The 12,733-nt window shown below is 34.0% G+C and overlaps 1 protein-coding gene across 1 annotated transcript in view; it reads left to right on the top strand.

Annotated features, from left to right (window-relative positions):
• LOC106874082 (neuroepithelial cell-transforming gene 1 protein) overlaps positions 1-8,701 on the top strand; it is a 29,939-nt gene extending 21,238 nt beyond the window's left edge. Inside the window, exons 3-11 of the mRNA XM_089338976.1 lie at positions 239-391; positions 983-1,066; positions 1,796-1,941; positions 2,590-2,704; positions 3,568-3,657; positions 4,663-4,821; positions 5,414-5,527; positions 6,411-6,512; positions 7,827-8,701. Of these exons, the coding sequence (XP_089195102.1) occupies positions 239-391; positions 983-1,066; positions 1,796-1,941; positions 2,590-2,704; positions 3,568-3,657; positions 4,663-4,821; positions 5,414-5,527; positions 6,411-6,512; positions 7,827-7,949 (1,086 nt within the window). The 3' untranslated portion in view covers positions 7,950-8,701. The remainder of the gene's footprint in view (positions 1-238; positions 392-982; positions 1,067-1,795; positions 1,942-2,589; positions 2,705-3,567; positions 3,658-4,662; positions 4,822-5,413; positions 5,528-6,410; positions 6,513-7,826) is intronic.
• Positions 8,702-12,733: the final 4,032 nt, after the last annotated feature.

Here is a 12,733-nt window from a genome sequence, read left to right on the forward strand (position 1 = left end):
AAAACGAGTTTACTGAGTTACCATACGATTCTACTTCGCTGTATTTATTTATCACATTATATATGTTGTCTGTCTGTCCAGGTAATTTCTACCTGCTCTCTATATATTTAGATGATTGTATGCTCTATATATCTAGTAATTGTATACACATTGAATGTGACTGAGTTTCTTTCAGTTTAGTACCTCTCTCCTAATCATATATCTCTTTAACCAATTCTCTTAACTATCTATTTCTCAGGAATTCTATGGTCCCATCAAAGAAGCTGGTCTTATCAACAACCAACAACTGACAGAATTGTTCTTGAACTTGGAAGAGCTGGTGGACGTTAATGAGAACTTCATTGAGCAGTTGAACCGTGTCTTGAACAGTTCACCTCTTCATAATGATAAGGTAAGAACAACATTTTATTACATCACATCTCTTGCTCTTGCTCTTTCTCTTTCTCTCTCACACTCTCTTAATATATATACATGCATACATATATACATATATACATACATATGCATGCGTGCATATGTCTGTGTATATATATATATACGTAGAGAGAGTTGTAGGCGTAGATGTATGGAGGCGCATAGCTTATATATATATATATATATAATATTGTCTACTCTATTTCCTACATTCAGTTCAGTGTGCCATGTGCCAGTATCACAATTTTACTGTTATAACCTGCTGTTAAAATACTGTGTTCTACAGACTCCTACTTCGAGGAAAGTTAAATATTGGTCTCAGAATACCTTAAGATGTAATAGAATTGTTTACACTTAAAGTTTGGAGTAAATTCTGGGTGTAACTTGCAGTGGGCCAAAAAATATTGTTTATCTTTACAACTATATTTGCGAGGAAAATATTCACTAGCTTCAATGATTATATTTTCCTAGTTTACTCTATCAATTTAGAACAGACTTAATGACATGTATTACATGCTAATGTTGTTCTTTTCAATCAATCTATGTTATCGTCTGCTATATTTTACAGGAGGTTGACTGTGTTAATATTGGTCAATTGTTCCAAGAATCAATCCATATGTTCAAGGCCTTTGAGAAATATTGCGTCAAACAGGTTGGTAATCTCGATTTCCCTTTTTTTTTTTCACTTTTACGTTCTAACGTTCTATCTCTATCTTTTTCTTTGTCTTCCCTCTTACACTATATCGGTCTATCTCAGTTTCTATCTGTCTCACTCTTACACTGTTTCTGTCTGTTCCACTCCCTCACTATATCATATATTTCACTCCCATATTAGATCTATCATTATTAGATCTCCTTCCCACACTACATCTGTCTGTCTATCTCCTTCCCGTACTATTTCTGTCTATCTCACTCCCACACGATATTCGTCTAGTTCCCCCTACGCTAAATCTGTTTGTCTATATCCTTCCCACATTTAATCTATTGACTTCCTCCCCATACTACATATGTCTGTCTATCTCCATCCCGCACTATTTCAGTCTTTCTCACTCTCACACTATATCTGTCTATCTTCCTCCCACACAATCATCCTATCTCCTTCCCACATCAGACTTGTCTATTTCCATCTATTTTGTTATCACATATCAATTCTCTACACCTCTCTCTCTCTCTCTCTCTCCCTTTATCTCTCTCCCTCTCTCTCTCTCTCTATCTCGCTCTCTCTCTCTCTTTCTCTCTCTCTCTTTCTCTCTCTCTCTCTCACACGCATACTATCACCCACCACACTTCTACCACTACACATCAATTACATTCTCCACTTCCATATTTTCTCTACCATTTCACCTCGGTGTAATATCTTTTAACCCCTTTATTCCGCCAGAGTGACGCCATGGACCTACTGGAGAAATTAGAGACAGAGAACGACATTCTGCGAGCGTTCCTGCAAGTAACACAGGCTGAGAACACTACAGTTCGTCGCATGAGTCTAAAGTCATTCCTTATGGTTCCTGTTCAAAGAGTTATGAAGTAAGTAAATTGATGTACCTTGTGACGAACTACTTATAAACTGGGTTCATTTTGATTTTGATCGTTCCGGGTTTTATAAAATAGCAACCAGTTATACATCTGGGAAGATGTGGAGCTAATGAGTAAGAAAATAAAGGACAGTCGTGGGCAACCTGCCGCTCGAAAATTTACCTTGAGATGTTTTTTATTAGTGCAACCCGCCTAATGATGACCTGTGTCTCATGCGGCTCGCTTCTCGGAAAATGTTTGCCCTTGTCAGGTATTAGGACAATGAGCTCATAGTACGAGAAGTTCAACTTTAGTACAGCCAATTCACGGTTATATATAGGCATTTAAATTTATTCTTAATCACCTCAATTCATGCAACTATCAGGAATATAATATAACAAATTGCCCGGGGGAAATAGTTTAAAGTAGACTAGCACTAGAGCCATAGAGAGGGTTATTTAAATCTTATCTGTATATTGCTAACGAAATAGAGATTAACTACTAGACCCTTGGTTTCTTTTGACTTTTAGAAATATTAATTAATAAAAATAAAGTTAATTGATTAAGACCCCTGCTCTGTCGATAGATGTTGTTAAAAAATCTCGATTATAAATTTCTGACTAATGAGTTTTTCTTTCTTTTCGTTTTTCTACTCACTAGGTATCCATTATTGTTAAATCGATTGTACAAGTCAACTCCTCAGCACCACCGGGATTCCATTCCGCTTCACGAATCATTAGTTGGCTTAGAACGAATTTTGGAAGAGATTAATGCTGTAAGTAATTATTCATCTCTCCATCCCTGATTTTACATTTCTTTTCTAAAATATACTCTCCTACATTTTCTACAATTCTCTTCCATCTATCTGCTAGACTTGCAAGGACCCTCTTCCAAAATTCACTAGTCCATGACGAAAAATACTCCTCCAGTACTGTTCTGACCTCGTCTACAGAATTCATATTTTTTACCGTCCAAATGACTTTGAAGACTACGGAATAAATGATAATCAGATGGGGCAATGTTTGGCGAATATGGTGGGTGGAACATCGTTTCCTATTCAAACTGTTCCAGCCTTTAAAATGTCATCCTCACTGTATGTGGCCGAGCATTTTCCTGGTGGAAGAACACCTTTCGTCTTGAAACCCATGATAGTCGTTTCTCTCCTAACACTGACTTAAGCCGCTCAAGCTGCTTGCAGTAGATCTCCTTTGTTTGGTTTGGGTTTAAAAGTTCAAAGTGGACTAAACCTTTCATATCCCACCAAACAGGTGGGTGAAGACTTTCTTTAGCCTGGAGTGCCGGTGTTTTTCCGTTCGCTACCCACTGTCTTCAGTGCTTGACATTTTTTATAGAGAACTCATTTCTTGTCATCAGTCTCTATTCAGTCCAAAAATTGGTTCATTCGTGAGACGTGACAGCAAAGAAGAGCATACATTCATTCTCTGTGCGCAATTACTACCTGCTTTTATAGCAAGTTGATGCAGGTAGTTTATCCCGTTCATGCAATTGAAGAAAACCACATTATTTATGGGTTGACCAAATATTTTACGAGCATGAAACTTAGTACACTTCTTTTCTCTATTTTTCTCATCTTCTATATCTGTGTATTTATTTTTGTTTCTTTCTCATATATTTCAGAAAATCCAAGGAACTAATACTCTGAGACTAACTCGCAAACGGTCGGAGCTAAGACGACACAGTTCTTCTGACAAGTTCGAGCTCATCAAGGTAAAAATTATTCTTTCTCAAATTTCTATAGTGACACATATTTTGTTGCTCTTCAGCGGTAACGTTTGTAGCATTCTATATTGCCATAGTCCCTCTCAGATTAAAGTAACACATTCTCTATGTCATCATCATGACACACGCTTGTATGTTCTACTGTAACACAGCCCGCTTGCTCTCTTATACATTATGATAATACTCGATAGCAATATATTCCATATTATTACGATATGATACGGAAGCTATTGCTCTGTAGAAACTCTGGTTATATTATGTCAGCCTTTGATACAATATACAGTATATAATAAACTAGTATGAATGCTCTCGTGGTTTTCTGGTGACATTGCCCTGCAACTCAACAAATGGACAGAATTAATTGTTCTGGGGTATAAAATGTCTTATTGCTTTATAATATACTGGAGTTTGTATTATTCTACAGACGTTTTTAGTCTATTATGATACAAATACGGGAGTGCCTGTATGAGTATACATGCATACAGCAAAAAAGGATCAAAGGTTCTTTCCGAGCTATAGACCCATAAGGCTGGTTTTCTGAATTATGTGACGTACATATCATACAAACACCCACCTGGACGGGACACCAGTCCGGTGAATGATTACTCACTTTTTCCGGCTGAGTGGACTGGAACAGCGTGAAATGAAATGCTTTGCTCAAGAACACAATGCATTGGCTAGCCCAGGAATTGAAACCACAATCTTACAATCATAAGTGCTCTACCCTTAACCATTAAACCACACGCCTCCACAATTTTCCTTGTTTTCTAATAAATACTTGATCGTTGTGACGTTCCTGAATATAAGTTTCCTGTGAAGGTTCCCAACTTGTGCTTAGAACTAATAACATCCATTGTGTAAATCCTATGCATTTGGTTCAGATAGTATACTTTGTGTAGGTTTTATAAGCATAATAAATTTATGTTTTGTATATTGACAGCGCATATGAACAACACTTTAATACTTCTTCCCTTTTTTTCTTCGTGCTTTCAGACTGCTCTCAGTCATTTGAATTGGAGCCAAGAGGAGATTCATGACATACTAGTCAGTTCTTTACTGACCACTCAACCACAAGATCATTTCTGGACTGGGAAAAAAATCAGCAACTTGAAGTTTTCTCAGATACACGCTGTCCTTTTAACACGTGGAGAGGTATGTATAATTTAACACTTGAGATGGATCTACAGATTTTTATTAGATTGTCTGTGTGTCTGCGGAAGTTTGTTACTCATCAAAATGAGAGAAATGATTGGTTTACCTAAAGCTTTTTATAGCAATATATGCAGTACCTTTTACATGACACGGAGCTATATTTAATGGATGCCCTACTAAACAAAAAGTGTGAGATTGGCAGAATCGGTACAGCGGCGAAAAATATTTTCTTGTATTTTTCTCCTTTTCTCTACTAAGTTCAAAACTTGCCGTGGTCTACTTTGCTTTTCATGCTTCCGGGGTCATTAACATAAATACCATTAACGTACTATACACTTTCCGGAAAATTCATGAATTTGACTCTTGGGTACGTTTGGTGAGCTTCGTTTTATTGCAAGCCAGGCAAATTCCCTATTTTAGGATGCTTCATCGCTTCCATCAGTTTCGGGAGCCTTGACGTTTGTTCCTGAGAGATCAAAAAAAAATTTTAAGTATTTTAGGAGACACTTTTACTTTTTGAACTTTAACATTGAAACAATTAATTTGTGACCTTTAGGATTATATTCTAAATATGTTGTTCTCTTCCTTTCAGCCTCAGCCAGAAAGTAGCATTACCAAGAAGTTACTCTTTACTCAGCAGTCTCCCATTCAACAAGCAGCCTTGGTCACACTTCGCTGCAAAGGCAGTAGATACCAACTAGTCCGGGTAAGTTTTCATCATACGACTTTCTAGATTGTTAACAGGATTTTACGGGATCATGATATCTAACGACATCAACAGTTTCTTCAGAGCGGAACATAAAAAGACACACGCATAACCCAAAGAGTAGGCCACAAGGAGGTCTCTTTACTTCTTACGGATAGTAGCTAATTTTCACTCAATTAAAACGATATAGGAAATATAGGAAGGACTCATAAGAAAATTTAATCCTAGATATCTCTTAAAAAGGTGGGATTGTCATAGCTAGAATAGCTTTGATCACAGGTTTCACGGATCAGGACTGATCTGATGCGAAGAAACGCAGATGAACAGCAACACTACACGCATGCATATGTAATGTAGTTTGTTCAAAAACTTTGATTAACAAAGCTTATCCATGAAACTAGTAGACAAAACTCCCTTGAGATGATTCTTCATATGAGATGCATTAGTTGTATACGCACGTACACACACACACACACACACACACACACACACACACAGAGATAGATAGAGAGAGATGCAGACAGGCAGACAGATAGATAGATAGATAGATAGATAGATAGATAGATAGATAGATAGATAGATAGATAGATAGATAGATAGACTGGTAAGCAGCCAGCCAGAGAACTGAATCTGTACACAGGCTGGATTCTCATTTGAGCTCTTTAACATGCTTCTAAAACTTCTAATTATTGGACACAGTCCTTACCAAGAAGACGGGAATCTGACTTGCCACAGTATCGTACTTAAAAGCAATGTCTTCGATTTATAGTATATTGATAGATGTTGGGGTGAACAGATAAATGAGTAGTAGGATGGAATTGTGTATGAATGAAATATTGAGTATATCAGAAGTTTTGATTTTATTTTGTTTATGGTTTTTCAGGAACCCCTGTTTTTGGACAAATGTGTCATAACTCTAAATTCAGAATTGTCTGAAAATATATTTGAAGTCCAAGATTGGAACAAAGAAACTTACTTGTTTAAGGTAAATATCACTCTATTTATCTATCTATCTATCTATCTACATAGGATATATATATATATATATATATATATATATATATATATATATATATATATATATATATATATATATATATATATATATATGTATATATATATGTATGTATGTATGTATGTATGTATATATATCCTATCTCTATCTTTTTCCTACGCTTCTCTCTCTCTCTCTCTCTCTCTCTCTCTCTCTCTCTCTCTCTCCTACATTTCTCTCCATTATTTCTTATACAATTATAGATTGTAACCTATGAAATATATCCGTGACTAAGGAATAGATAAACAAGTAAATCCAAAGATCACTGTTCCATATCTCGCTAGAACAGTGCAGATACTCTACACATCTATACAAATCTACGTCTCTGTATCAAATGTATATAATTTCCTTTAAATCTCATTTAAAAACTTCATTCCTTACTTTTCATTATTTCATAACTTTCACTAACACGCACCATCCACACGCAATCTATACACCACACACCAAAATTTCATCGACTTTACACGGTTCCAATGAGATCTACAATGGTTATAGTTGACACTTAAATCTGTTTGACAGGAACTTTATTTATAAACCTATTATTCTAATATATAACCGTTTTCAAACATACCGCAAAGGGAACTCTAAGTCTCTTTCGAAACACATTTCTCAAATGAATACGAGGGAGAGAACAGACATGTCGTTGTCCATTTTGGAAAAACCACTCCATATAACAATAGTTCAAATTGGGGCAATTATTTTGATCTAGAACTTATCACATTCTTAACCATCCCATATCAATAATGAACCGAAAAACAGAACTAATGTACACGTGCATGCACTGTGTGAAATATCTGCTGTCTCTTTTTAAAGAAACAGACAAAGCAATTTGTAGCATCTGAAACTTGTCACCATCTTTTCTTTGCTTCAATAACTATGACAGAGTATGGTGGAGCTGGATGTATACAAATTCTTACATACAAGCATGAAGCTATGAAGCGAAAATAACTACGGGGTTTATCTATCTATGTCTGTCTAACTTTCTCACTCTCTCCCACTCTCTCCCTCTCTCTCTCTCTCTCTCTCTCTCTCTCTCTCTCTCTATATATATATATATATATATATATATATATATATATATATATATATATATATATATATATATATATATATATATGAGAGCGAGAGAGAGAGAGAGACAGGTAGGCGGATAGATTGTAAAGTTTAGCTTCTTTATTGCATAATTTATCTATGATTGATTTGTTTCTTACTTGATGTCTAAATTTGACTTCTTTGTACTTACAGGGAGAAGACGACAAAGAAACCAAACGATGGGTTGAGCACTTGAAGAGGTTGAGTCGAAACCTTGGTGTATTTTGGAGACGTCGAAACGCCCTCCCAGATATTAATAGCAACAGCAAAGGGTAGTTGTTCGTAATGAAATCTTTTCCAAACGCTAAAAAGAATATTTCCAATTCTTTGTATGTTTGTTTGCTGCTTCCGAGCAGAAAACATCATTCAACTATATTCCCTGTACGGACAGTTGCTTGTTGAAAGTTAAATGAAGCGGACCGCTGCCTTCAAACTGAAAGACAAAAGAGAAAAAAAAATCAGAAAATATTTCTGAAGTGCCAGGTTTAGTCGATGTTAACGAAATTTTGACACTAAATCTACGCTGGTTTCTACTTGTTTTTATGATTTGCTCTAAACTAGCCATTCGATTGAACAGCTTTGTTGATAAGAAGGAAGTCACCCTCAGTGAACAGCTTCAACGACACGGCACGAGAATACACGCAGCCGGCACAAATACTAGATCAGTTATATTTTCTGATATTTAAAACGGCGTTGTTATTTACAGTTGTGATATCCAGCATTGGGGATATACAATACGTAGATATCTCATCTGAGATTATTAGAACATTGAAATCATTTTAAATTACAAAATGGAGGAACTATTTTCAAAAGGAGAAAATGTGGAGGGAATTTGAACTTTTGATGAAAAACATTCGGAAAGAAGAATCTATATTGGTTAAATATATGTTAACCACCTCAAACGTACACATTTTATACTTCTACTCCCTCCTCAGGGAATCTTTTAAAAATCCTACATAGGCTTGGTTGTGGAAAAAAAACAAATTGACTCGTATAAAACTCATATATAAACTAGTGTAGCAAAGAAATGTGTGTATTTCTTTCTGAAGCCTTCTTTCTCGTTTTTGTTTTTAAATTCGTTATATCAGACGAAAAATCATATTTTGAGTGAGAGAAGCGTTGATGTTATTGAAGATAGCTGAGGAAGCTAATCTTGACCGATTTGTGGCCGAAGAAACTTCCACGGATGATATTTATATATTATTTTGTCTCACCTTATGCCACTGCCACAGACCTCTTATCCCTGACCTCTACAATTTGGCTACTGATTTCAGTTGCAAAGAGGATAGATCGCACATTTTTAACATTCCTGTATTTTTTGTGATTGCATAATTGCGTAAATAACTTGCCTTTAGTTACAATCCACTGATTTAAGGTGAGAGAGGAGAGCTGAGATGGAAGCGTCAATGTTTTTTTTTATTGGCTTTTATTTTTAATTTTAATTCAGTAATATCTCTTTTTATTTTTTTTTTTTCCTTTTTATTTCTTTTATCTCCCCCTACCTTAATTAATTTTCAAGAGGCTGGATTTTTTTTCCTTTTACAATTTAATAGCTAAAGCATACAAAAGCTTTAATGTCTTGCCTGACAATTTTCTACCGATGTGCTGTTATGTATGTGCGGGAGTGGGGAGTGGGATGACGTGAGGAGGAATCGCACAAACACTGTAATGATGGAAGTGAATGAAATCAGAGATAGAAATTTGATGGAATATGGGAGAATCAGCCACGGTACGCCAATTTCTGTGATGGTAAAAACTTATTGGTTATGAGGGACGAGTAAATGATGAGGAGGGGGAGGATGATGATGACGAAGACGATGATGAAATAATTACATTTGTTTTATGATACCAAATCAATATCGCACATTATATTTCTTATTATATGTATTTCGAGTGGAGTTCATGTTATTGTTTTTGTTCGTTTGTTTTTTTTTTGGGGGGGGGTTGAGATTTTGAATTTTTTTTTAATGCTAATATGCTTGCACAGATACGTATATATCTAGAACGATACAACTTCAGAGAACTATAAACCATAGAAAACTCTACAACAATGCACATATTTGCAAATGCGTGACAATTATACATACACGCTTGTATATTTACAAGTAGACGCGCGCACACGAACTTATATATGTATATTATATATATACTGTGTGTATGTATATATATATATATATATATATATATATGTATATATATATATATATATATGTATGTATACATATGTATGTATGTATGTATGTATGTATGTATGCATGTATGTATGTATACATATGTATGTATCTATATATATTTGTATGTACATATATATGTATATATGTATGTATATATATATGTATGTATATATATATGTATGTAAATATATATATATAAATGTATGTATGTATGTATATATATATGTATGTAAATATATATATATAAATGTATGTATGTATGTATATATATATGTATGTATATATATATATGTATGTATATATATATATATATATATATATATATATATATATATATATATATATATATATATATATATATATATATATATATATATAATATTGCTCACAAACTCACTCACATTTGTAAACATATTTGTTACGTTAAACAGATCAGTCCCTAAAAATGGCTGTTAAAGTCCGAGGCTGCGTCAAAACTGTGACCACGTGACTATGACTGTGGGAAAGATGACGGAAGTGTTGCTGGTGTTTAGACAACCTAATCATTGTATTGACAACGATTTCATGATGTAGTCATACCAACGATGTTATGTAGTCAAAAGCCCGGACCCAGACTGATTTTGATTAAATAGTGACATTGTCATCTGTGATGACTCAGCGACCTGTTTAAACTTTTCTAAGACATTAAAACGCTATTGATTTTATGTTCGACCAATATTCGAGTAGATTTGACAGGATTTAGCACAAAATGCTTTAAAACCAAACAAAAAAGCAAAATCGTTAGAAAAACTTCCGAAAAAAATCTAAACTGTATTTGTAAACTGCTTTCAGATTCGACTGATAAAATTGACACAAATATTCCAGGTTCAAACTCTACGTATATATCGTGCCTTCCTGGGTTGGTCGGTCGGTTTGTTGATGCTTGGTTCAGACTGGCTTGTAGTAGTAGTAGTAGTAGTAGTAGTAGTAGTAGTAGTAGTAGTAGTAGTAGTAGTAGCAGCAGCAACAGTGGTAGCACCAGCATCACTGGCTATGTGAGGGAGAATTCCTAACGGTGCTATATCGTCACCTATCAACTAAGACAATGATAATTCCACGTTACAAGTAGAATTCTTTTTCTTCTAAGAGCTACAGTTTTCGCTCAACTTTAAACAGGCGCATGCGTCCACATATACGCCCATATACACACACATACATAATCATGCAGTGCATAACATTAATTCATTTAAATAATGCTGACACAGCACATATCATTTAAACTCCACCCAAGAAATATATAACACTTAAGCTGTAGATGCACAATTTAATGTCACTGCACATTCCTGGCCATTCTTGTCAGATATTCCGATGTGCTTTCTTTACAATGTATACCTGGATCATGATATGAATGTAGGTACATGAGTGTGTTTGTAAGTATATCTATCTAAATATATAGATATATATCCGTTAATATCGAATAATGAGAATGAGTGCTCAACACCGCATTGGTGAATAAATATTCTTTATTTGTGGGTTAACCAGGCTACCATTGGTTTTATGTTGTATGTGTATGTGTGTGTATGTATGTATGCATGTATGTATGTATGTATGTATGTATATACACAGATATACATACAGTGTGTTATTATATATATATATATAGTGTTATGGTATATACATATACACACAGCATGTTATGGTATATATATATATATATATATATATATATATATATATGTATATACAGTGTGTTATGGTATATATAGATATATATATATATATATATATATATATATATATATATATATATATACAGTGTTATGGTATATGTATATACATATATATATATATATATATATATATATATATATATATATATATATATAGTGTGTGTTATGGGATATATATAATGTATATATATATATATATATATATATATATATATATATATATATATATATATATATATATATATATATATATATATATGTATGTATTAAAATGTATACTTACGTACATGAAGGCTGAGTAAGGTGCATGTTTATGTTCGTGTATTGTTTAGTTTTCATACACTTCATGTGTGTGTATATATATATACATATATATATGATACGTATATTATCCTGCTAGATTGCTCCCTAAGTGAGCTCCTAATGATGGTATATGTACTGCTTAAGTATGTATACCTATGCGTATGTGACTATATTTACATGCCATCGAATTGTATACGCACTTTTGATGCCGTCAATATATATTTTTACAATTCTGAACTATTTTTCATTGAAAACCATTTATTTCAATAACAGTCAATCTTACTGTGACTTCAGACAACACAAAAGTATCCAACGAACTCTTAAACTGGATATCATTCCATTGTTAGGAATTCATTGTTTGTGTGTTCCAATATACCTGTATGTATGTACGTATGTATGTATGTATGTATGTATGTATCACGTATATATGTGTGTGTGTATGTACGTGTGTGTATTTATATATACGATACACACACACATACATATATATATATGATATGCGTGCATGTACGTTTGTAAGGCCAATATGACATAAATATAATGTAAATACTGCAACCAAATACATAATGTCCACCATTCATTTTTATACTTTTTTCTTAAAGGGACATTATTATATTTCGTACAGCTGCCATATGTACAGATCCCTCCTATATTTCCCCTACTGGCCCTTAAAACATTACTAATCCCTGATGTATGCTGGATGGATTCATTACCCTTGATTTTTCCCCATCCAAACCCAAATACCTTCCTTTGTTATCCGTTCTTCTGTCACGTTATGTTTCAGAGGTGTATGTGTCTAGTTTCATCTACTCTGCTAGTTTTGATACTTCAGATGTGTAATTATAAGGCATCTGTTGTATTAACACCTTGTCCG

Source organism: Octopus bimaculoides, chromosome 2 (genome assembly GCF_046866305.1).
Source record: "Octopus bimaculoides isolate indiv1 chromosome 2, ASM4686630v1, whole genome shotgun sequence".
Classification (NCBI taxonomy): Eukaryota; Metazoa; Mollusca; class Cephalopoda; order Octopoda; family Octopodidae; genus Octopus; species Octopus bimaculoides.